The 24,101-nt window shown below is 55.4% G+C and overlaps 1 protein-coding gene and 1 long non-coding RNA gene across 8 annotated transcripts in view; one reads left to right on the top strand and one right to left on the bottom strand.

The window, feature by feature from the left end:
• AFAP1L2 (actin filament associated protein 1 like 2) overlaps window positions 1-24,101 on the top strand; it is a 91,633-nt gene that overhangs the window by 60,070 nt on the left and 7,462 nt on the right. For 4 of the 7 annotated variants that reach the window (XM_053668444.1, XM_053668441.1, XM_053668439.1 and 1 more), the window contains 9 exons: window positions 3,208-3,282; window positions 4,645-4,739; window positions 12,005-12,095; window positions 14,644-14,727; window positions 17,578-17,783; window positions 19,038-19,217; window positions 20,126-20,215; window positions 21,276-21,360; window positions 21,881-21,985. In XM_053668444.1, the coding sequence (XP_053524419.1) occupies window positions 3,208-3,282; window positions 4,645-4,739; window positions 12,005-12,095; window positions 14,644-14,727; window positions 17,578-17,783; window positions 19,038-19,217; window positions 20,126-20,215; window positions 21,276-21,360; window positions 21,881-21,985 (1,011 nt within the window). Of the gene's footprint in view, window positions 1-2,122; window positions 2,205-3,207; window positions 3,283-4,644; window positions 4,740-12,004; window positions 12,096-14,643; window positions 14,728-17,577; window positions 17,784-19,037; window positions 19,218-20,125; window positions 20,216-21,275; window positions 21,361-21,880; window positions 21,986-24,101 lie in introns of those variants that run through there. The other 3 variants (XM_053668443.1, XM_053668442.1, XM_053668445.1) reach the window with 2 other exon arrangements.
• On the bottom strand, window positions 12,091-16,084 carry LOC128627937 (uncharacterized). The gene is made up of 3 exons (XR_008392238.1): window positions 15,752-16,084; window positions 14,554-15,056; window positions 12,091-14,328 (listed from the first exon to the last, which is right to left on the bottom strand). It is a non-coding gene; the product is annotated as an uncharacterized LOC128627937 (long non-coding RNA).

The raw sequence follows: 24,101 nt of genomic DNA, 5'->3' as shown, positions 1-24,101 counted from the left end.
GAACTAGAAGACACCTCCATAATGGGGTGGGAACCATGGTTCTTGGTTCTAACCACAGTCTCAGGGCCGCCCATGTGGGGTCCCCTTTTTGATTGCACATGCTATGTCCCTTGCTGTAGGATGACCTTTGCTTCACCCTTGACCTTTGTGTGTTCTGCTCTTACAACACCAGGTCTTCCCACCCTGGGCCTCCTCAGCGTGCAGGGCTGCAGGAGGCTGCTGAGAGCCGGACACAGGCTTCCCGCTGTGACTCGCCCCCACAGCTCCTCCCAGACTTCTAAGAATAAAATGCACAGCCATACCAAGGCCTGTGGCTGTCACCTCTGTGCTTGAGGTTGACAGTCAAGTTATTAATAGCCACTGTTTGAGAACTTCCGGTCCCCTGGGTGTACCCTTTTGACAGCAGAATGGTTGTAACAGCAGCTAACACTTTCTGCACACTTACCTGTCCTAGCGTTGGGCTTAATGTATGAAACAACGTGGACTGTGTCATCTAATTCTCGTCCCAAGTCAGCGAGGGCGTTGTCGTTATCCCCACCTAAACCACAAGGGAACCGAGGTTGGGCAGGTTGCTGGCTTGAGGCACATGGCTGTGGGCGCCTAACTGGCACGCTCTCCTCCAGCTTCGACAGTTCAGAATAATCTCTACCACCCAGCACAGGATCCAAAGTCCCCTGGAATTAAAGCATCACCTTCCTCTCAGCCTCACCATGTATCCAGCTTGGCCCCATGAAGCTTGTAGGCAGAGGCAGGCCGATCCTTTTGACATGGCCTGGGGGGCTGCCCTGGCTGAGCTGTTGCCTCTCTCATGCCTTTGGAGCAGAATCCAAAGTCAGCATGTGTGTGGTGGGGAAGGGGGCAGTTTACACTTTTCAGGTGGAATTTTCTACTTGGGTTTTTCCATCTTTTGTTTTCTTACCGTAACACAAATATTTTTCATGAACTTTTCTTTTTGTCCAGTTGGTGAGGTCTCCCTACTGGGGGCCTGCTGTTTGTTCCCGCCTTGACCAGTGAGGGCCCTGTTCCCCTCCCCCCCAGGATCCTATCAGGGGCTGTAGGCAAGTTTCAGGGGCTGCCCCTCTGATAGGAAGAGCTTCAGATGTTCTGTCTATCCAACCGGAGCAAGGAGGGTCCGTGCCTCTCCTCCCCACCCTTCACCTGGTTCTCTGTGGGCATGTTCCTTCCCCCAGAGATCATGTTATTTTTACATTTATGACTGCGGCTCGTGCGTGTTTCCACGCGTTGACAGTTCACATACTTTTTCTGTTTCACTCTTCTAAGATGCGATCCTTACGTATAACCGCAAGTCCTGGCTATCTCCATAAACAGCAGATAGAGAGCTACTTTATTTTTGCTATTTTATTTCTCACAGTTGTGTAGTGGTTCCACAGAGCAATGAGCAATATTCCATCAGTCTCCTATTAGTGAGCATTTAAATCTTGTTCTTTTTTCTTTTAAGAACCCTCATACAATGTTGCAATGGACGTCCTCAAACAAAATTGCATGTACATGCTGGAGTATGTCTTCAGGAGAAATTTCTGGCATTGGAAATGCTGGGTCAAAGAATAGGAACATTTAAAATTAAATTATCCTCCAAAAATTAAATTAAATTATCCTTCCAGAATGGCTGCGCCAATGCACACACCCTTCAGTAATCCGATCATTGTTCCCAGTGACAGGCTGTCCTGTGTGCTGACGTGCTGTGGCTTGTTTCACCATATTCCTGTTTTCGAGACTGGGAGTTAGTTCCTGTTTGGGCTGTTATTTTGCATCTTCATTAGTTATAAGGTTACCTTACTTTTTCAGATTTCCTAGTATTTGAGTTTTGGACTCTCGAATACTTAACGGTTAGGTAGAAGCAGGCAGTATTTCATCACCGTTGTTTTCCGTCCTGTGCAGACAAGGAGACCAAGGCCACGCAGGTTAGGTGCTTTGCCCAGAATTGCACAATTGTGGCGGAGCTTGGCCCAGACCCCCAGCTTCTAGCTCCCCCTGCAGAGCTCTTCCCCCTGGCACATGCTCTGGAGAAGGTACAGATGCAGCCGCTCTGGATCTCAGTAGGTGTACATGTGCCAGCTGTAGCTGTGTTTCGACCTCACACAGGTTTGGACCGCTGTGAACTGCTGCAGCCCTTGGTAGAGGGGTGATGTTGCTGACTGGTCCTGGCAGGGCTGGGCACTGAGCTGGCGGTCCATGGGCTGAAGGTGAGGACAGATCCAGCTGTATCCTCCTCCTATTCCTCTCGGTTCTTAGGGCTCTGTTTTTGCAGGCCTGTTGGCTCGAGTCTGCGCGGTCTGTGGCAAGGAACTGACTGGCACTGAACTGCCTCCTCTGCTAGGGGTTTGAATTGGGTCCCTTGGCTCAGTAATGAGGTCTCCAACCACTGGAATTTATCAGCCACAGGTTTCTAGGAAATGCAAGCTAAGTGTCACAAAAGAAATGCAGGAGTGTTTGTAAGAGGAGAAACACCAGGATAAGCTTTCTCTGCAGGCTTCTGAAGAAAGGGTGGGTCCTTGGGCATTAGAAACTGAGCAAGTGTTAGGAGACTAGCCTTTCTCTGCCCAGGTGGGCAATGGGAAAATGACAACCTGCACAGAAAGTATTCCTGAACAGAAGGGTTATATTGCTGCAAGGTAAAACCTACACAGTAGGGCAGGTGGCTTAAAGTGCTATAGCTCCAATTTCCCCTAAACCAAGAGCTCATGATTTGGATTCTTCAGGCCCCCACAATGGCACCCCACCTAAAGCACTGGGAGCTAAACTTTCAGATCCTCAGTGTGACCTATCTTATATATAGACATTGTTCTGATTAGCCCACACAAGTAATTCAGACTAGAGTGAGAATGGCTGATAGAAAAATAGTTCACAATTTAAATAAGATGCTAGGAAACCTAGAGAAATCTCTGGTGGAATATGAGGCAAATCTTTGAGGTATGGGTGCCTTTCCCCTTAAGGCTTCTGTACCCTAACAGTAAACTAACAGTCAGCAATGTTGGCTGCAGGGACTGGCTGCCTAGATAACTTGCCATTTCTGTTTTTGGATATCTGTCAGCTCTTCCATGTTGGACTCTTTCCGTCAACTCAAAGTGTCGTGTGTCTTTCCTGGACCCCAAGCAGGTGGCCACAACTCTAGGGGACACCATTTCTCTCAGGAAGCCCTTTTCCTTTGTGACTCACAAGACGCTGTCTCCCCTCCTTCCTCTGCAGGTTCCGATGAGGAGTACATTTACATGAACAAAGTGACGGTCAACAAGCAACAGAATGCTGAGTCCCAAGACAAAGGTATGGGGCTGGGGCTGTGCATGGCCTGGCCAGTTCCCAGAAGAGTGGACGGCATGAGCCGTGGTCCTGCCCCTCCTTCTGCCCAGCCAGCACCACAGACAGGCCTGTTGGAGATATTTTTGGAAGTCACATTTTGGTTTATGGTATTTTGGGTTGACGTATTTTGAGATGTTTCACCGGGCCACCTCCTTGCCTCTTAAAGGTCTCAAGTCCCCTTGATGGATAAGGAATCTGTTCCTAAGATCTCTCAGCTTTTCCGGCCTCATCCCAGGAATAGGAAGTCATAATTCAAATGTTTGAAGAAAGCAGCTGTGGATGGTGCTGATCCCACAGTGCCAACTTTATGTCCTTTGATAGAAGCCTGGATATTATGTGTGTGTTTGGGGGCCCTGGGCAGCAGCAGGGTATGGTGATGTCAGTAACTGCCTTGATATTAAAGGTTTTTTTCAAAAGTGCTCTTTTTGGTGGAATATTTTATGTTCCATTGGAAGAACACAGTGTCTCTTCCATACTGTATTAGCCTCCATCCTGTGACATTTGCTAGTTTTCTCTGAAAACCTCCAGGAGTGGGGCTGGGAGAGCCCAGGAACATGCCCAGGTTTGCAGAGCCGCCTCCTTTTAGAAAAGGGATGATCAGAAGCCCTGTCTCCCAGCTGTCTGTTGCTCGAATGCAAGGCTTAGAGAGAGGTGGAGACAGCTTCCCAAAGCCCTCAGTCCTATTAAAAGCTTGGTTTCCAAACATCAGCCACCAAAGCTCCGAGGTCAGATCTGCCTGAGCCTGTCTGCCAGGGGGCCTGCGCCACCAGCCGAAGTGGTCAGGCACAGAAGAGCCTTTGGTGCCTTTTCCTTAAAAGCACACAGGGGGTTGGTGGTCAAGTTCTGCAGTGCAGCTTTTCCACCTCCGTCCCCATGGCCAAGCCTGGGGCTCAGCAGAGCCCATCCGCACAGAAGCAGCCACTGTGCCTGGAGCCGTTGGCCTTCCGGCTAAACTGTGGGAAGGAAGGGGCAGTAATCACAGGGTCAGAGCTCACAGTGGCTTAATATAGTGACCACGGGGCACCTCCTCTGCTCCCCGAAGCTCTGTGGCCAGGCCATATTTGACATGGGGCAGGTGGAGGAGAGGGTGGGGAGTCTGCCAGAAACCCCAGCCAGCCCCTTGTGCTGAGAAATCTGTGGCGGAGGCACCGCTGCACCCTATTCTTGGAGGAAAAACAATGTTGGCTGCGGGGACCGGCTGCCTGGATAATTAACACCTGCTCAAATAGAACGCGGGCACCTGTGACCAGACATTCCTGGATAATGAGAGCCTGCTGTGGGGCTGGGCGCCCCTCACCGAAGCCTTCTCCCGCTTGCTGCCCACAGAGCCGGAGGAGCAGAACCCGCTGACCAACGGGGAGCCCCGCCAGCACTCCACGGCCCCTCAGAAGAGTCTTCCAGACCTCCCACCTCCCAAGATCGTAAGTGTGGGTTCAGGACCCCTGATTTCCCTGACTTGGGCCCCATGAACTTCCAGTTGTTTTCACAGGTTATCAGTCCACCAAGTGTCTGGCCTTTTCCGAGTACCTACCATGTGCCGGGCATGGAGCAAGGCACTGGGAGAGGCAGAGCAAAAGGAAGCCTTTCTGCAGATGACATTATTTGCTCAGAGCCTCAGTACTAGGATGCTAAGGGTAATGGAAGTGGGAGATGAGGAAGATCACCATTAGCAAGTGCCATGGCGTGTCTGAGCCACGACAGGCTCTTTACCCGGCACCATGTACGGCCATGTCTGCAATGGTCGCCAGCTCGGGCCACAAAGAATTGTAAGTCACAGCACACTGCACTTCCTGCTGGGACTCTGCCAGGAGCTGTCATCAAACTTAGGAAAAAACATCCACGTTTCTTTACATGGCCCCGGGGACTACCTGGTGTGGCCCAGCTGCACCTCCGGCCTCCTGGCGGGGGCTCTTCCTGGCCTCCCTTCTGTTCCTGGACTGTGCCACCTGCTCAGTCCTGCCTCAGGGACTTGGCACTTTCTGGGCCTGGTTCTTCAGTGGCTGCTGCCTTCTCATCTCTCAGACAGACTTTCCCTGACCTGCCTACGTCAGTCATCCCACGTCCACCATCCCACGTCCACCATCCCATGTCCATCATCCCATGTCCATCCCGCCCCAGTTACTGCCTATCTCACTGTCCAGTTACCACCTCCATGGCACTGGCCACCATGGACATGCTTTTGTGTATTACTCATCTCCTAGGCCAGATATAAGCTCCCTAGGACAGGGACTCTCTCGTTTAGTGCCTAATGGTCTGTATCTGCATAGTGAGCCACACACATGTGGATGGATGGATGGATGGATGGATGGATGGATGGATGGATGGATGGAAGGAAGGATGGAAGGAAGGAAGGGAGGGAGGGAGGGAGGGAGGGAGGGAGGGAGGAAGGGAGGAAGGGAGGAAGGGAGGAAGGGTGATAGATGGTTTTATGGAATCATAGGCCTGGGTTCATAGCCCAGCTTTGCCAGGTACTAGCTCTTTGACCTCGAGCAAGTTATTAAGGTCTCTGGCTCCTGTTTCCTGGTATTTAAAGGAAAGGAATGTGAAATCTTCCTGAAGAGAGCGCTTATTCAGTGAGCTAAGGCTGTGCATTAGTATTCAGAGCAGTGAGGAGTAGTGTTATGTTCTATGGGTGAGGAGCCTAGAATGTGCAGGCTCGTGGGTCTGAATGTCACACGGCCTCCAGGTGGCAGAACCAGAATTTGAAGCCGAATCCTTTCCTCTAAAGGACGGTTTGGGGGGCTTCCTCACAAGATAAGAAATGAGAGTGAGAAGGGTTTCTGTGGGGCCGGGGTTCTGGGGGGTTGGCACCAGCAGGAAGCTGTGTGACTCCGTGGGTGCCGAGCTCCCACCAAGCCATCCGTCCCTGAGATCTGTGGGCCGAGGTCATCTTGGAGGCGATCTCGACCCCAGGCTGGCCCCCCTCCGTTCCTGTCTTCCTGAGGGGTGGCAGGCCTGTTCCAGCTGCCCTCCTGTGGCCACACCGGGGGAGCCTGGGGTGCCTGGGACCACACCCCACCACATGAGGCTCCTTGAGTTGGGGGCAACAGGCAGAGACTCTTCATCTCAGGCTGGGTGTAACTGATGGACTGAGCCTGAGTCCCTGGGTGTCCCCACTGTGCTGACAACTCTGGTGACAGCCACACTCTGAGCTGTCCCCAAGCCTGGTCCTCCCCACCACCTGTCCAGGGGTGCCCGTGTTTGCCAGTTTTTCATATGAAGAGACGGGACTCGGGGAGGTAAAACAGCTGGGCCCAATCCCTGCCCTGGGCGGTGAATTGGACGCAGGTGACCCAGTATGTTCGGACCACTCTGCGGCCTCCCGGACTGAAGCTGGCCTTTATAGCAGAGCAAAGGCACTAGTGCTGTTCCTTCCAGAAAGCTCCCCCTCGCTTTCTGCCCAGCATGTGGAGGAGACGGCACCCCCCCTCTGCTCCATGGGACCGCTGCTGGCGGTAGCCCCGTGGGAGATGCTGCGTGTTCTGGTGTGTCCCTAGTTCCGCTTGCTGGGTGGTGTTGGAGGAGAGGTGGCCACTCCAAGCCAGGGCAGGGGAATTCAGCGTCTGATTGGGACCCAGGACTTTTGGCTTTTGGGCAGTGGAAGTGCCATCACTGGCCCCACCTGGGGCAGCAGCTTGCGGGTCCACACCTGGTTGGAGGGTTGGTCCCCCAGGCAGAGTCTCACAGGCAGCGAATGCCCTGTGGGCTGGCTTGCCCTGGAGACCTGCGCTTCGCAAACGTGGAGGTGCGCCGAGAGCCCCAGGGTCTGGGGTCAGGCTGCGGTCCCAAACCTGTGAGGTCCCACGAGTCCCACGAGTCCCAGCAGCCCTGGAGCTCCTGGCACTGGCTTTTACTCTTCCTTCGCCCACTGTCCCCTGGAGTGTGGGTCTGGAGGCCCTGGGGCTGGGATGTGAGAGGCAGGGCCGCTCCAGGCCAGGAAAGGCTCTGTCGGTGCTGGCGAGAACCCCGGTGCCAGAGCTGGGGACTCTGTCGCCACCCAAGAGAAACACATCCCTGCGGTAACTGTTCCTGTGGACAAACTCCAGGCCTGGGGAGATTCCCAGCAAAGCAGCTGACTTGACAGTCTTCCCTCCAGTGGAGTGTCTCTGCTGGGAAGGACCAGGGGTGCTGACTATAAAACTCCCTTTTCACAGCTCTTCCTGGTTCTGTCCTGGGCACCCACGCCCACCCCAGGGAGCTTCGGGATGCGGAGTAAAAAAGGAGGTGGCCGGCATAATCCGGGGTCTCTCCCCTTCCTGGCATGCACATGCACGCACACGCCTGCTGTCCCTCGGGCGTCCTCTCTGATCCAGTCTGGCTCGAGGGACCCTAGCTCTTCATCCAAGGCTGCCAGGAGTGGTGTCAGGGCGGAGAGAGGAACAACTGTGTCTTCTGCCTCTGAGGGAGCAGGAAGAGACGAGGGGGGACCTGAGCAGCAGTAACAGTTCAGGAGCGTGAGTTTGAAGTGGCCTCTCCCAACAAAGAAAGCCACGCCCCTCCCTACCCTGACCCCTGAGCTTCAGGCGCCTTGGCAGCTTGTCTACCCGAATGACTGGCCCCAGGCTTGCTAGTGGCTGTGGCAGAAACTGGACATCTGCCTGGAGTCCTCTGTCTATGGCTGGGTCAGGAGTATGGCCTCTGTCCCAGGCTCAGGATGTCCTGATTTTCTCTCCAGTGGCCCCGGTCTCCCTCCATTTCTACCCCAGAGTCCGTGGACAGCAGGCCTGACCAGCAGTGGAAGGGTCAGCCAGGGGTTTGGAGCAACTTCATGGGTGTGGCCAGTGACTCAGACAGCTGTGGCACTTCCAGGCCACTGAGAGCACAGCCAGGTGCTGTGGTCACTGCAGCAGAAACAGATGTTCGCTGGCATGGTCAGTGCTCCTGGCTAGCACGGCCATCTCCACCCCGTGTCCCCTTAGAGGCCTGAACACGCATTGCTGCTGGTTTTAAGTGAGTTGCTCTGTGTGTGCGGGTGGGGGTGGCACTGGGGGGAGGTAGAGGGAACAGCTTCCTGCACAAAGGATGTTGCCGTGTCCAGTCTGGGGACCCCTGCCCAGGAACCTTCTGCAGTGCACTCTGGGGCAGGTTGCTCAGACTGGCGGGGCTACCTTACATCACCTGGGCCACCCGTTCAGCTCCTATCTAAATCAGAATTAGCAAACGACAGCCCCCTGGCCAAACCCACAGCCACCTGCTTTCTTTGTAAGGCAAGTTTTACTGGAACACAGTCACACTTACCGAGTTTGTATCATCTCTGGATACTTGTGTACCACATCAGCTGACTTGAATAGCCGAGATCACTGACCTTGTCCGGCCTGTAGACCCCAAAGGTATTTACTGTTTGGCCCTTTACTGAAAAAGTCTGCCGACCTCTGACCAGTCATGCCGACTGGGTGCGTTCTTTCCTGTCCCTGCCTGTGAACCTTCAGAAAGTTATTTCAGGTTTTGAAATCACATCTCTTCTATATCTGCATTCAAGATGCATAATCATCCTCATTGTAATGATGATGATTAAAGTAGTAGTTCTTTATTCTTAGCCCTGAGAAGTTAGGATCTCTCACTCCTTTGATGGCCGATCTAGGCTATTGTCTCTGTAATAATGTGACTGTCTTTGGAATTGTGTAAATTATTTTATCTTTTAACTTGAACCTGGGCCTTGTCTTTTGCCCAGCCGGGTTAAGACCAGGGACCGCCTTCTTTATAGAGGCAGAGCTTGGTGGAAGCCCGGTCAACATTTCCCATCTCCCCAGGGCACCTCTGTTCTTCTGCCACCAAACCTGTGCATGGGCAGCTTTGTTCCCTCTGAATGATACTTTTATATGTTACTTTTTAGGTTAGTCAAAGCTATTATTTATTGAGTATTTAATAATGCTGAACCCAGTTTAATCCTCACAACACGCCCCTCGGAGAGGTGTTTCGACTCTCTTTCCCCATTTTGCAGTAGAAGAACTGATACCCAGAGAGGTCAAGTCCGTTGCCCAGAGTCACACAGCTCAACTGTGCCAGTGTCAGGATTCAAACCCCAGGCTCCGAGGTCGGGTTCCTACCACTGCCCTATCTATACTGCCTCTCCATATACATCCATTTACAGGTGATTTTACAGTGAGAGGCTTGGACAGACACTTCCTGGTGCCCGACCCCTCGACAGGGCAGTCAGGTCCACATGGTGGTAACGCCAGGACAAGACAAACTCCCTTTGCCTTGGCCCCATCACAGGCGTGCAGACTGCTGCCAGACCTTGGGAGCTCCGAGCCCCTCTTTAGATGGGATCCACCTCCTCACCAAGAGAAGGGCCCCAGCACCACTCTGTGGGAGTGGAGGCCGGAGCGGGAGGCCCGGCTAGCTCAGGGAGCATGGGCCCCGGGACCCACGCGCAGAGACCTTGCTCCTGCCCAGGTGAGAGGACACTGTCCCCTCGGAGAAGCTGGCTCTCGGAGAACCACAGCTGAGTCTCTTGAGCAGCCCCTTCTCAGGCTGACTGAGGGGCAGAGACATCTGGCCGGGCTCCTGGCAGCAAAGGTGCAAGGTCAGCCACTAGCAGCTACCGATGATGTACACTGTGTACAAGGCACCAGCCAGGCACCAGCCTCGAGGAAGGAGCCCGGCCGGAGGTGCACCCGCAGCCCAGCCCCTTCAGCAGCCACAGCCGAGCCCCTTCAGCAGCTGCACCCGCCGGCCCAGTGCAGCAGCCGGTCTGCTTAGGAAATGAACAGATTATTCTGTTTCCTCCTGTGCATTGGGTGTCGCACCTGCTGGGGTGAAGGCTGTTCACAGCCTGCCTGTGGGACTCTATCGGCTTTCTTGATGTGAGGTCAGATAAAGCTAAAAGTGTCCTGTGTGAGACCCAGCTTGCGGCCTGGCCTCTCCCGCCCCCCTTCCTGTGGCCCAGTACTGGGCTCCTGCAGACCCCTGGTTATGGAGGCTCCAGAGCGTCCCTTTGCAGTGACCACCTATGCAGCGCCGACCACAGCCTCCTTGGGTCTGATATGGGCCAGGCCCTGCAAAATCCCTATTGTGTTTTCTCTTACTGAACTCTCAGACGACCCTGGTACTATTCTTATTTTACAGAGAGGGGGAGTGGGGACCAGAGAGGCTGTTACGGACCTACGGTTCAGTCAACGGAGGCCTAAAGCCTGGGTTCCAACCCAGTTACACTCCCTCCAGGGTCCATGCAAGTAGACTCTTGATACCCAGCCACACAGGACTCGGCCCGGGAGCACGGTTTGGGGGAAGCTGCTGCAGCATTACTCCGCCTTGGAGGGAGCTGGGAGTGCATACTCTCCCAGCCTGTGCTGAGTACCATTCCACGGGGACCCGAGCCCAGGCTGGCTGTCTGGGCCCCGCCGCAGGGGTCCTTCCTGTGGCTGCCTCCTCTTCGAGGTGCCCCCCTTTACTGTAAGGGCCCTCCTCTGCTGTCACTCGGAAGTCCCCCACAGGCCCAGGCCCACCCCTTGGGTGGACTTCTCAAAACCAGGAGTGCAAAGGCACTTCAGGCCGTTTCTGAGCTCAGCTCATTATGAATATTCCCTTGGACCCCCTCAAGGGTTTCATGATTCTGGAGACTCACGTGGGTGGGTGCTTGTACATTTACAACCTGTAGTAGTGGTTGCCATGCAACCAGCTGTCTCTTGTGTCTCCCCCGCATTGCCCGAAAGATTAGCTTCATAGTCTGGTTCCCATTTGACAAGTGGAATAATGGAGAAACAGGGATGGTTTCACGCTCCGTGCTTTTACACAGTTGGATATGTTTTTAATTCTATTTAAATTGTGCTCACCTCACCCCTATGCCACATAAGAATCTAGGGTTGTTTCTGAGACTCAGCTAGAAGATTCTGTCCTCTGAGCATCCTTCCTTGGTCCTAAAGGTTCCCCATACCCTCCTGGTTCCCACAGAACTTTGACCTTGACCTTGTCTATTATAGCATTATTCATGATACACTTGATCAGGAGCTGTAAACATTCAGTGCCTACTTACTGTATTTTGCCGCGTATAATGCACACTTTTTTTGCCCAAATTTTTTAGGGAAGAACACAGATGTGCATTATAGATGGGCACAATGATTACATACCATGGGTACAATAATGGGTACAATAATCCCATCTGTAATGTGCATAAAAACAAGGGTGTGCATTACACACGGCAAAATGCAGGTAAGGACCGACCGTCTGAATGCACCCTTTGCAGCTGGTATGTGGGAGCCGTCCAGTACTTGCTGAATGAATGAATGATTGAACTTATTACGGTACACGTTTCCAAAGCCTTAGAGACCTGTTCATTTTCCCTCACGCGCCTGTGTCTAGCCCTTGCCTTTGTAGAGAGCATATTCTATTTCAAAGCCATGACAGCCACCCCAGCAGCCCGACACCCTCTGGACTTTGTGTGTGTTGTGTGTCACGGGTATGATGGCATTTTGTGTGTGTGCTGGGAACCCGAGCCCCCTGTTGCAGGGGCGAAAGCTGAGGCTCAGTGAGGGTTAAGGACCACGCCCACAGCCCCTTGTGGGGTGCAGTGCAGACACAGTAGGCAGGGGCCTGGGGCTCCATATCCTTCTTCCCAACTTGCTGCAAGTCCTGCTCAGCCTCTTTTCTTCTGGACTTCCTCCTCCTTCTACCCAAAGGGTTAATTCCAAGTTGCTGCCAATGCATCGCATCTAAAAAATGTTTGTTTTATTTGTTCACACCACAGAGTCCAGAACGGAAACAGCTCTCCATCCCCAAGACCGAGTCTCCAGAGGGTTACTACGAAGAAGCAGAGCCATATGACGTGTCCCTCAACGGTACAGGCTGGGGCCAGGGCTGGGGCTCGGAGGGGGCCTGAGCACTTCCCGCAGAGGTGCCGGTGCTGGAAGCAGAGAGCAGCCCGGGCCGCTGTTACCAGCGAGCGTTGTCCAAGTTGAGAACTGGCCACAGAGCACTGAGCTTCCGTTCCGCTGGGGAGCTGAGACCTACCGCAGACCCAGCCCGCCTGCAAGGAGAGGTCGGCCTGGTCCACAGGAGCTGGCTCATGTGCCTGATGCTCTCCGCATTCCCGCCTGGGTGTGGCTGGATTCAGCACAGAAATGTGCCAGGACACAGGTGTGCTGGCAAAGGGGCACCTACATGCCAAGCACACCTCCAGGAGTCAGGAGCTCAGGGGGCCAGAGAGCTCAGCAGGAAGACAACAAAGAAACATAGGGTGCACCAAGCGATGATAAAGATGGAAAGCAGGAGAGGCTGGGTTGCAGGGAGAGGGGGCTGTTACATTAGACAGGGAGGGCCTCCCTAGCGACAGGGAAGTCGCTATCAGCGCGACTGTGAGTGAGGTGGGAAGTGGATGGGGCAGAAAACTGCAGGCAAAGCTTTCCCAACTGCACAGCACATGCAAAGGCCCTGAGGCAAGAGAGCTCTTATTGTGTTTGAGGACGAACAAGGAGGCCTTTGGAGCAGGGGCAGGTGAGGTGGAGGGGTGGGGAGAAACAGGAGTTGGGGATGCAGAATTCAGCTGCAGACTGCGGTGAGGACTGGCTTTTCTCTGAATGAGACTGGAGGGTCCCTTGGCAGCCAGTCTGGGTGTTCAAAGGATCATCTGTGCTATGGGGCAGGGCTCCCACTGGGGCCATCTGTCCTTGGCCACTGGTTCTCAGCCTGAGGAAGTCACCTCAGCAATGCTCTCGGTGTAGGAATTCTTCAACCCGGAAAGGCCGCAAAGGTTCTGGGAGAAGGAGATGGTCATGACCTCTTCTAGGCTGCTGGACTCTGGTCCTCCCACTGTCCCCTTTTTACCTGCTTCCCTTTCCTTCCTTTGTAAGGGAAAGGTCTTTGAAAGTACAGAGCAGTCTGCAGAGATGAGAGACAAAGGTCAGTCCCTGGTGAGGGGGATGAGCTGGCAGGTGTGTTGTTGGTTCCATAAAGCATGGGACTGGAGCCAGGGGTGGGAGGGGACCTGTCACTTGGAGGCAGGTAAGAGGAGTCTTCTTTGTCTTCCCACGTCACTGCCACCCGTGGCCCCAGGAACTGTGTGGGAGGTAAGGACCTGTTTGGTCTGAGGTTATTTTCTGCTAAGAAGCTGCTTGGTGGGCAGAGGTCACTTAGCTTGAATTCGCTGAGAATGTGAGATGTTTGGGGGTCACCAGCCAAGCTGTGACTTCAGAGCAAGCGGAGAGTGTGTAGCAGCCGTCTGGCTGCGTCTGGAAGGAGGAAGAAGTGACTCACCGTGGTGGGCCCCTCACCTCCATGGCGCCTCAGGCCCAGGGCGCTCTCTTGGGTGTGGCCTGAGCCAGCTGGGGCCTGCCTCCCAGAAGCTCCCAGGAGCCTCCTGGTGGGGCAGACACCACATCCTGACTCAAACAAGTGCTTGGAAGGACCTGAGCCGCTCGGCGTCTGTCTCTGGAGTGCGAAGTCATACTGGGGGTCGTCCCCAAGGCAGCAAGGGGGTGAGAAGATGCCAGATTGCCCTTCCTCTCCTGCCAGGACAAGGACCAAGGGGGATGTGGGGAGAACTGGCCACACCCGCCATGCAGGGGCGGCTTTCCCTGGGATGCAAGCTAGCCTGCTCTCAGTTCCTGTCTGGTGTCCCCTACACCTGTGTGAGAAGTGAGACATACGGGTAACCACAGGAGCAGTGGCCGTTGGCCTTCAGCCCCTCGCTCGAGTTTGTTGGCCAGCTGCAATTTTGCTGACTTCCCGCCAAGGACCACTGTCTTGGTCTCTTGTCCTGCTGTGTCAGCACCGTCCCCACACTGCGGCATAGGGTCAGAGTCCTCTCGCCCAGTGAAACTGCCGGAAGCGCCCTCATGGCCCGTGCAGCGGGTAAGAGTGTCTGGGCTGCTGGCCCACAACCTCTCTGATGATGTCTGCTGTTGGGGCGACAGCTGCCCTCACAGGCCACCCCCTTTTGGTTCACGGGGACGTAGTACCAGTCTGCTTCTCACGCACGGACAGCTCAGCGTGGTGTTACTGGTCTGCAGGCAGTGTGGGTGCCCAGGCTCCTTCCAGCGTGGGCTCGGCCACCCTCTGAGGCCACAGAATCCTCTGCAGAGAGAGAGCGGAGAGCCCCTGTGTGTATCTTACATGCACCAGCCACAAGTGACACGCACCTTCCCGCACTCCACTGGGACAAGTAGCCACGTGGCTGTCTCTGCATGTGAAGGGGCTGGGACGTGAAGTCCTTGGCCAGGTGGGGGCCTCTCCGGACCAGCCCGTGCCTCCAGCAGTAAAGCACTAACACCTGATGGCGGACAGCCACCCCCTCCTCACCCGGGTGTCTCGGTGTCTCTTTCTTGGGGCTGTCCCCTTCTTCATCTTGTCTCTATCTTGCCTTTGTCTGTGCTTCTGGATTTCACACAGGTCCTTCTGGCAGAGGTCCCCCCACTGGAGTCCCCAGATGGGTGCAGGTGCCCGAAGGAGTCATTTACGCCACCATCACCTTGGGTACTGCTGGTCCCCAGAGCTGGAATGCCCGGGATTCTGTGCCTGCTGCCTGGCTCTCAGAGATGGGGCGCATGTCCCACGCGTGGCCACTGCTCTCTTCCTGTCCTCACGCCTGGCTCCTGCATGCTCTGTGTCATCTTGCCACAAACCCCCGCCTGTGGCGTCCAAACGCGTGGCTGAAGGACTCACTGTCGCTCGGTGGCTCTGCCCCCTGTTCCCGAGGTCAGGTTACAGCACGCAGCGGGGACTGCAGACGTGGGGATGGAGTTCTCTGACATCCCTGCCTTTCACCTCTGTTCACCCTGCGACCGCTGGAAGCTGAGTTTCTGCTGTAAAAATACCCCACGTTTATGGTGGTGCTATGGTTGCTCTTAGGGAGAAATAAAATTAATACACTTGCCTCCAAGCTCCTCTGGGTAGCTTGAGTACTGCGATGGGCTGTTTCTTCCCAGGTAGCTTCCCCTCCCCCCACCCACCCCAGGTGGCGGGGCAGGTGCTAGATTTCTCCTTGGAACAGGTGGGGCAGCCCCAGAAGCACAAAACAGCAAGGGGCTGGGCCGCTCCCCTCACACTGAACCCCATACCCTCCCACATTAATTTCTTTTTCAGATTTTATTTCTTATTTTTAGAGAGAGGGGAAGGGAGGGAGATAGGGAGAGAAACAGTGTGTGGTTGCCTCTCGCGCGCGCCCCCTACTGGGGAACCTGGCCTGCAACCCAGGCCTGTGCCCTGACTGGGAATCGAATTGGCAACCCTTTGGTTTGCAGGTCCACGCTCAATCCACTGAGCCTCACCAGCCAGGGCCCACGTTAATTTTTGTTGCCAAAGGAGTCCCAGTGACATTGCCTATTTCTTCTTACTTCATTTACTGTACAGATGACAACCATCCGGACAGTGAGGGCTTTTCAACCTAAATCACCCTCCTCCCCCCACCACATCGAATCAGCTACTTTGAATTCTCCCTGCTGGCCTTCAGTACCGATCCATGTCCCTCTTCCAGTGTGAAGTGTGCTTTCTCACTTACCGTCACAGTCCCCACGTTCCCTGAGTTGCAGAATAGCCTTCAGATGCCCCATGGACCATCATTGCGTGTGCAACTCCAGCCACACTTCCCCCGTTGCTCTTCTGCTGACTGCTAGGTTGCTTGAATTAATATCTTAATGCATGTAACCTTCCCCCCTTCCTTCCTTTTTGTAAAGCTAGTTTCCGAAGATAAACTGCCAGGACCGGGCTTACTGGGTCGAAGGGCAGGGGTGTTTTTACGGCTCTTGAATCAACAGGCTGCCAGACCGTTTCCTGAGAGGCTTGTGTTCACTGGCATGACCGCCGGCAGTAGGAGAGTTCAGGGTCCCCCGCTGTTTTCAGTCTTTGCTTATTTGACAGGTATCAAATTTAGAAACGTGAAAGCCACCTAGAGCACATTTTCATCGGCACTGTAGCTAGAATAACTATGGCAGGGGCCTCGTTCCATTTCCTATATTGGAATCCGAAGGTGGTGGTTTTCTTAGTGTACAGGAACCGAGCCACGCAAGTAACAGACGGATGGGAAGGCAGGGGCCCCAGACATGTTTCTCTTCTGAAGGGTATCATGGGGGAGGAGAGAGGATTCACCCACCCCGACTCCAGGAGACAGAACGAGTCTGTAGAAGTCATAGGGAAGTAGATGATGGGCCCACTTTCTCACTGTTACAGTAGCTAAGTAATGGAAGCAATTGTATGGTAGTGAGCTCCCTGTCCACTAAGGATTTCAAGGAGAGGCTGGAGCAACATCAAGGTTACAACAGACAGGATTCCTGTGCTGAGCCATGGGCTGGACCAGGGAACCTCGTGTTCTCTGTGTTCGTGTTCTCTGTGTTCCGCTTTTTGGGGGCTTTATTGACTTTTCTTTTCACCTAGTTTTTATTTCAGCCTCCAGTAATGCAGTGAGGCCTGGAGAACAGAGCAGCTCTTGCAGGGTAGAGGGGGCAGGCACTGAGGCATGTGGCGTGTGCCTAGATTTGGGTCCAGTTTGTGCCTGGTGAGTTTTGGGAGTCTTTGGAACAGAAAACAGACGTGAGGTTGGCCCGTTGCCATGGAGGAAGCGTGTGAGCTGGGGGACAGGCGGAAGGAGCAGAGCTTCTGCTGGGAGGTGTTCGGTGGGAGGGAAAGAGAACACAGTCCGTGGAAGCTAGAGGTGGATTTTTTTAAAGGTTATGATTAGGAGGGGGGCACTGAGGAATGAAAGGCAAGATGGCTCCTCCCCCGAAAGCCATTTCCTGCTCTGGTTTATTTTGCCTTTGGTTTCCCTGGAGCCACACCCCCACTCGACTCCTAGGACAAACCCAAGGATGGAGCAGGCCCAACCAGGCAGGCAGCTGGTCATGTGCCTGGCTCTGGGCTCAGAGGGTGACCCCTTCATCCCAGCCACTTAGAATGACCGAGTGCCTGGCTCAGGAAGATCTTCACCCCACTGCTCATCCTTCTCATGAAGCAGCAGAGGCCCCAGGCGGGGAACTGGCCTTCCCCAGAGCCAACAGTCCATCAGAGGGCAGTGTCTACCCAGGTGTCTCTGGAATCCGAGATGACAGTATTTGAGGAGGAAAAGAGAAAGACTTCTGGCTTTAAGTTATTTGTATATGTGGCCAGAGACAGTGATATCCCAGAAGCTTTGCCTGGGTCTGTGGTCGGCAACTGTGCGGCTGGGTCAAGGTCATAGAGAGACAGGTGGATCGGGGCCTGGGGGCCAGTGGCTGCTTCTGCCTGCTGCCTGCTCCCCTCCCTTCTGAACAAATGAGCATGTTCGAGAGCATCCCTTGCCCTGTCCCACCCAGCGGGGACACGGGGATGTGACCAGGCGGGTCTGCCTTGCAGAGGATGGAGAGGCCGTGAGCAGCTCCTACGAGTCCTACGATGAAGAAGAGAGCAGCAAAGGCAAGTCGGCCCCCCACCAGTGGCCCTCCCCTGAGGCCAGCATCGAGCTGATGCGTGACGCCCGCATCTGTGCCTTCCTGTGGCGCAAGAAGTGGCTGGGGCAGTGGGCCAAGCAGCTCTGCGTCATCAAGGACACCAGACTCCTGGTCAGTTGGTCTCAGGTCGTGTTCTGGTCTCTTTTCTTTGTGTGGAGGGAGGTGAGGCAGGAGGAAGGGATGGTCCCTAATACCAGGTGGTCAGAACCTTTTATATCAGATTTTCATCGCTAACTCTAAAATTGTATGTACAGTTTTGCAGGTGTGAATGAATGTTCTCTTTTTTTCTTCATTTGGTTTTTTTATGGTTTATTGCCCCCCAGATTAATTAAACCCAAATCTGATCAAGCTTCTAGGAATGTGCTTTTTCTGAACTAGGAAAGTCTAGTTGTTTTCATTGGGCTCTCAAAGCGGGGCTGTGGCGACCACCTCCCCTCCATCCTGTCCCAGGCCAACCCCCTTTTTTCCAGGGACCTTCTTGTCCCCTGGTCTGAGAGCCTGTTCTGGCTCCCGTCCTGGCCACTGGCGGTTGGGGGTGGAGCCTCCTGCCCGGCCCGGTTCTGACTGCTGCCGTTATGCAGCCTGGAATCCCAGGGTAGGGGTCTTCTCTGACATCACAACAACATTTGACTTCCTGAGCCTAAGACCCATGAAGGAATCGGAAGACACTATTCTGGCCACTGCCTCGTTTCCTGGTGTTTTAAGTTAAATCCACAGTCCTATGTCCTGCTCAGATTGGCGTGGCGCCATTTATAAGTGCTGTTCCTTCCCTGGTCACAGGGAGCCCTGCTCTGTGCAGGTGGTTCCTCAGGTGATCCTGGGCGGAACCCCCTCGTACACCTGAGAAACCGAGGGGCACCATGTTTTCTCTGGTAGGAGAAGAAAGTCCCCTCCTTTCTTTGCTGATGACATCATCTCCCTAACTAAGCAGAGGATAATGCTAGTCCTCACTCCCTGCGCACCCCCTGCTGGGGGGAGCCGAGCAGGAAATGCGGAGAGGAGGAGGGGTGGGACAAGCGTGTTCCACCCTGGGTACATGAGTGTCGCCCTTGGAGGACACGTTTCAGCAGCCATGGAGATAAGGGCAGCCCGGACAGGCGGGTCCTGGGCAGCATCCCCGGCTGAGGCCAGGGAGGAGAAGGCTCGCAGCGGTTGGAGACAACCTGTCTGGGCTGATGCTGAGACCAAGCTGCCGATATATCTGAGGTCACGGTTCTGCACTGGCACTGGGGCATCCAGCCCTTTGGTTCTGTTGGGCAGAGCCCAGCTCCCAGTGGGTCCTGCCATGCCTGGCGGCCCCTCCTCCACAGGCCCGAGCAAGGCCCAGCATCCCTGCAACACAACGTCTCATCTCTCTCCTTCCAGTGTTACAAGTCCTCCAAGGACCACAGCCCCCAGCTGGACGTGAACCTGCTGGGCAGCAGCGTCATCCACAAGGAGAAGCAGGTGCGAAAGAAGGAGCACAAGCTGAAGATCACGCCGATGAACGCCGACGTCATCGTCCTGGGCCTGCAGAGCAAGGACCAGGCCGAGCAGTGGCTCCGGGTGAGGGAGCCCCCAGGTGGCGGGGGGACAGACCTGCTTCCTGCCAGGGCTCCCAGGGTCACAGGGCTGCAGTGCTGGCTCTCCAGCTTTCCCCAAGACAGATGTATGCTGTCGAGGGTAAAGGGTCTGCGATGTGGTTCCCAGAGCCTCCTGCCTTCCTAGTGGCAGCTGTCAGTCTCGGGGGAGTGGGTCCCAGACCCTGCTTTTCATCCTTGTCAGTCACCTGGACTTGAGGCTCCAACTGAAATCGTTTTGTTTTCTGTCTTCTGCTGAGCATCACCAGCCTCCTTATTAAAGATCAGACGTGGCTGCCACTTGTTAAGTACTCACCTCGGGTCTTGGTCTCTTAACAAATGTAACTCACTCAACCACATGTCAGGAGCTGAGCCACGTGGATGTCCCCATTTGGGGACAGAGAATAGGGTTAAGGGGGAGGAGGGGACCAGTGAGGGTCAGCTGGTGAGTGACTCTCTGGGACTCGCCCAGGTGGCCCCTGGCTCAGAGCACAGGGGTGCTGCTTAGCACAGCCAGAGCCTCCTCTGACCTGCGTGTCCCCAGCCTCGGCCTGCAGAGCTGAGGGCTGTCTGCTCTGGCCTCCACTGGGCTTGGTTGTAAAAGAAACCCCTGCCCCGCCCTGTCCATCCCCAGAATGTGTGGGAGCCTGTAGGAGAGAGGGGGGCTAAGGAGCAAGCCCGCCCCTCACCCCATCGCAGTCTGCCAAGCTTGGTCCCGAAACCACCTGGGGGCCAGGTGTTGGGGTCAGGTGCTTCTCTGTTCTTAGGAAATCAGGCATCTTCTCTCACCTCTGCCCACTCCCCTGGCCTCGAGGGGCTCCAGCCTCAGTGAGTTCCGGCCGGGCCAAAGGGCCTCGGGGCCCAGGCCTCTGCTGATGGCCTTCCCTCACCCAGGTCATCCAGGAGGTGAGCGGCCTGCCTTTGGAAGGGGCGTCCGAGGGAAGCCAGTGCAGCCCCGATGCCCAGCGCCCGAACTGTCAGAAGGTAAGTTTCCACGCTGCCCTGGGGGGGTCCGTTCGAGGCCATATTTTCTCCATGAAAATTAAAAGTATAAAATTGGGAGCTTTCTTCTCACATGTCAGCCCAATTAATAAGAAAGGATATCAGGGCAGGGGTCCCTCCCGGCTTGCTGGAAACTAACGAAAGTGCCGCAGACCTGAAACGTAGTCTCGTTTGGTCGGGCGGCGCTCGGGGGAGCTTTACCCGGACAGTGGCACTCTGCCCTCTGCTCTTCGGTGGGAGGTTTATTCTCCGGAGTGCTCTCTTCCCCCTGACTCCCCAGTAGAGGTCCCAGGGCTGGGGGACCATCTGGGGGGGGACCATCTTGGGGGGGGGACCTGGACAGAAGGCTCATTTGCACGGAGCTGTCAGGCCCCTGCATAAGGGTCCAAGTTGAGGAAGCTGGGCTGGGTGCTGACCGAGGGGCAGGCCACCCCGTGGGTGACATTCCATGTCCCTGTGTACCTGCAGGTAGGTGCCCCGAAGCCCGGGTGTGAGCAGAGCAGCGTGAGGATCGCTGTGTCTCACCTTGGGGTCCCCACCCCTGACAAGGGCAGTAGAGGGTACACGGAGGGCTTGAGCAGGGAGGAGGCCCTTTGCTCTTTGGGAAGGCACAGGCCACCCCGTGGAGGAACACCACGAGTGACTGAGGAAGGGCTGTGGGGGTTGCCTCTTACTGCTCGGTCGTTGACAAGAAACGTAAATCAGAGGTGGCCTGGGTTTTCTCCACGTTGGGGTAAGAGACAAGGGTGTTCCCTGGGCGGGCACATCAGCCCTTGGTCCTGTGGCCAAGTCCCGTGGGTGGGGGGGTCCCATGGCTTACTTTGCAGAATTTGGAGTAAGCACCTGGGTCAGGGCAGGGGACCCTCAGGGAGGGAGCGTGAAGGCAGGTCCCCCAGAGAGCCCGGGGGAAACCCAGCCCATGTCCCACCAGTGTAACCTGGCTCCAGGGTGACCCCTAGAGTAATGTTGTTTTCTCTTAGATTGTAGTCTCCAAGGTAACCGTTCCCAGATAAGATTGCCCACTTGTCTCTCTCTCCCATAGCCAGATGCAACCGACAAGTACCTGTCAGCCCCAGAGTATGGCAGCTCCGTGGATGGCCACCCCGAGGCCCCAGAGACCAAAGATGGTACCAACACTAATGGCTTTCAGTCCAGGCTGGGGGGGAGGGGTCCCAAGCTGGGAGACTCGGCTGTGTGGCTCCACCCTAGTGGGATTGGACAGCTGATTCCAACCTGCCTACCTCCAATTTATAAACCACTTGGAAATACTATAGAGCTACCAGGTCTAGGGAGAAGGGACAGATGGCCGAACTGAAGTTCCGTGACCTGCTGGGGGCAGAACAGTATCTCACTTCTTGCTTCCTCACCCCATTTTAAGTGTCTTGGAGCCCACTCGGCCTGTAAAGTTTCTCCAGTGCTGACACATTCTACAAGAGAAGCTGGTGTGCCCCCCTGAGTGTGCGAATCCAGACACAGCTGACCCTGGGCTGTGGGTCCTGGTTTGGGGGGAGGAGTCTGTGTGTGGGTGTGCACACATGTGTACAGGGCAGGTGCAGTGGGAAGAGGCTTCTGTTTTGTTGCATCTGTCACAAGGACACGTGGGTGAGCCGTGTGCAATGCTGATGGCTTTCTCTCTCATCCGGACAGTCAAGAAGAAATGTTCTCCTGGCCTCAAGCTGAGCAACCTGATGAACCTGGGCAGGAAGAAGTCTACCTTGCTGGAGCCCCCGGAGAGGTCCCTCGAAACTTCCAGTGAGAATCGTAACCACCTGCTGGACCATGGGACACGTCCACTAGGCTGCAGCCCATCTCGGGGAGGCAGTTCAGACAGTGGCGGCAGGGGATCTAGGTCTTGCTTTAACCACGTTCAGGAGTGGGGAGCCTGTGGCTCGGGTTCTCTTTATCTTCATTGCAGGTAGTTCTTTTGGTTTCACCAGAGTGTCTCTTGCTGCAGTGCCAGATCTCCTGTGCAAGCGAAGGGTAATGGATTGCTGTCCTAGTGGTCTTTAAAATATGTGTTCACAGTGTCATGGAAAGGGGACCAAGCAGATGGAGAACACAGTCCTGAGCGCTTACCGCTCAGCAGAGATAGTAGCTTTACATCCGTGACCACGTACCTGCTGTCTTAGTAGCTGTTAAGGACTCAGGGGCAGAAAGAACCTTTCCTACCCTGTGGACAGAGATGGCTTCCTGGGCCTTGAAGGACAGGGCGGGTCTAAATGGGCTGGGATGGCACCTGGGGGCAGGAGCAGATTGAGATGCCGACAGGTAAGACACTTTCAGGGGCTGACAGAGGCCCCCGTTGCTGGGACAGAGGGTGGGTATGGGTGCTGGTGGGCTCTTAGAGGTCACCACCACTGCCCTCACTCAGCCTTGAGGAGACCGAGGCCAGGAGGGAGAGACCTTGCCCAGAAAATGTCTCGGGTGAGTCCGTGTGCTGGCGTTCACCCAGGGGCTCACTGCTGTAGCTCTCCCTGGGACCTGGAGGCCATTATCGTCCACCTCTGGCCCTTTCCTCTTACCCATGGAACCATGTCCCAGTGGGCTCATCTCCTGAGTCCCAGTTTGTTCCGTGATTTGAGGCTGGCCAGGGTGGAAGGGGTGGCAGCAGACGGAGCCTCACCTTTACAGCCTACGGCCCCTTCAGCCAAGGCCCCCCGTGGCCTCAGGCCACGGTGTTGGGCATGGGAGCCTGGGCCCAGTGAATCACTTTGGCAGATGTGGCTGGGTTATTGCTGGAAGTGACTAAGCAGCAACACATGCCCCTGTCCCCTGTGGCTGGGAAAGGGCTGGCGGGAACACAGATGCTCTACTTCCCAGGAATCGGCGTCAGCGCGCACTCCTCTCTCAGCCCGGAGTTCTGGGTTCACACCTCTCCTGGTCCAGAGAATGGTGATGGGCAGGTGGGGGTCCCTGCCCAGATGGGCCAGAGGTCTAGGTCCCAGGCTCCCATTCTCCCACTCTGCTGCCATGCTGTGACGGTCGCGTGGGTCTGGGAAATTCATGATCCCAACTGTGTGGGTGGGAAGGTGGCGGTGTATTTTGACCCTGCTGCATGAGCCTACTTATACCGGGTAAGGTTCTGAGCAACCGCCAAGCCCACAGAGTGGAGAAGGAACCCACTCTGTCAGCCAGTGCCCCTGGGAAGGTGAGTGGCACCGAGGGAGGGTCCGGCAGACTGGCTTTTCCTCACCTTCGCAGCCCCAGGGACAAGGCTGTGCTTGACACATGGTGTCAGCTCCCCAAACGTTCATCTAAGGCAGAGCTGAACACAACACATGCAACCACATGGGAACCAGGGAGTGGAGGGGCGGGGGGTTGCCCTGTGAGCGTGCCCCCGGCAAGCCATGTGCTGTCTGAAAGAGCGGCTCCCTGGTACAGAAGCTGCGGGACACAGACCCTGGTCGCTAGAATGTGCCAAGTTGTTGCCCTTGAGAAGCATTCGGTTCAGTTGGAGCGGTTGACGTGGGGGCAGATAGTTTCACTGTTTCCGAACCAAGCATTTGGAAGGAAGGCAGAGCAGGGAGAGCAGGATCCAGAGAGGGCCAAGGCCAAGTGCATCTGGGAGGCTGGGGAGCTGTTAGCCAAGCGGAGGAAGATTTCACAGGCTGAGACGGAGTGACCAGGGGATGGCAAGGCTGTGGGGGGCGGGGTGGAGCTGGAAAGATAAAGCTATAGAGGCAAGGGGATTGCACCTACAATGAGGAGGCCCTGGCGGGGAGGCCCACGAGCTTCCTGCACGAGGCCTAAGTGACCAGAGGTGGGCTGCTGTAGGCTGGGCACTCAGGGCGGTGATGAGGTCTGGGGTGGGGAATCTTCTGTCCTGTACACATACAGAGGGGGCTGGGGTAGTTCAATATGCAACTGA

The sequence above is a fragment of the Artibeus jamaicensis genome, unplaced genomic scaffold (genome assembly GCF_021234435.1).
Source record: "Artibeus jamaicensis isolate MK-2021 breed Jamaican fruit bat unplaced genomic scaffold, CSHL_Jam_final contig_490, whole genome shotgun sequence".
NCBI classification, from domain to species: Eukaryota; Metazoa; Chordata; class Mammalia; order Chiroptera; family Phyllostomidae; genus Artibeus; species Artibeus jamaicensis.
This window is presented reverse-complemented; position numbering and strand designations above follow the sequence as displayed.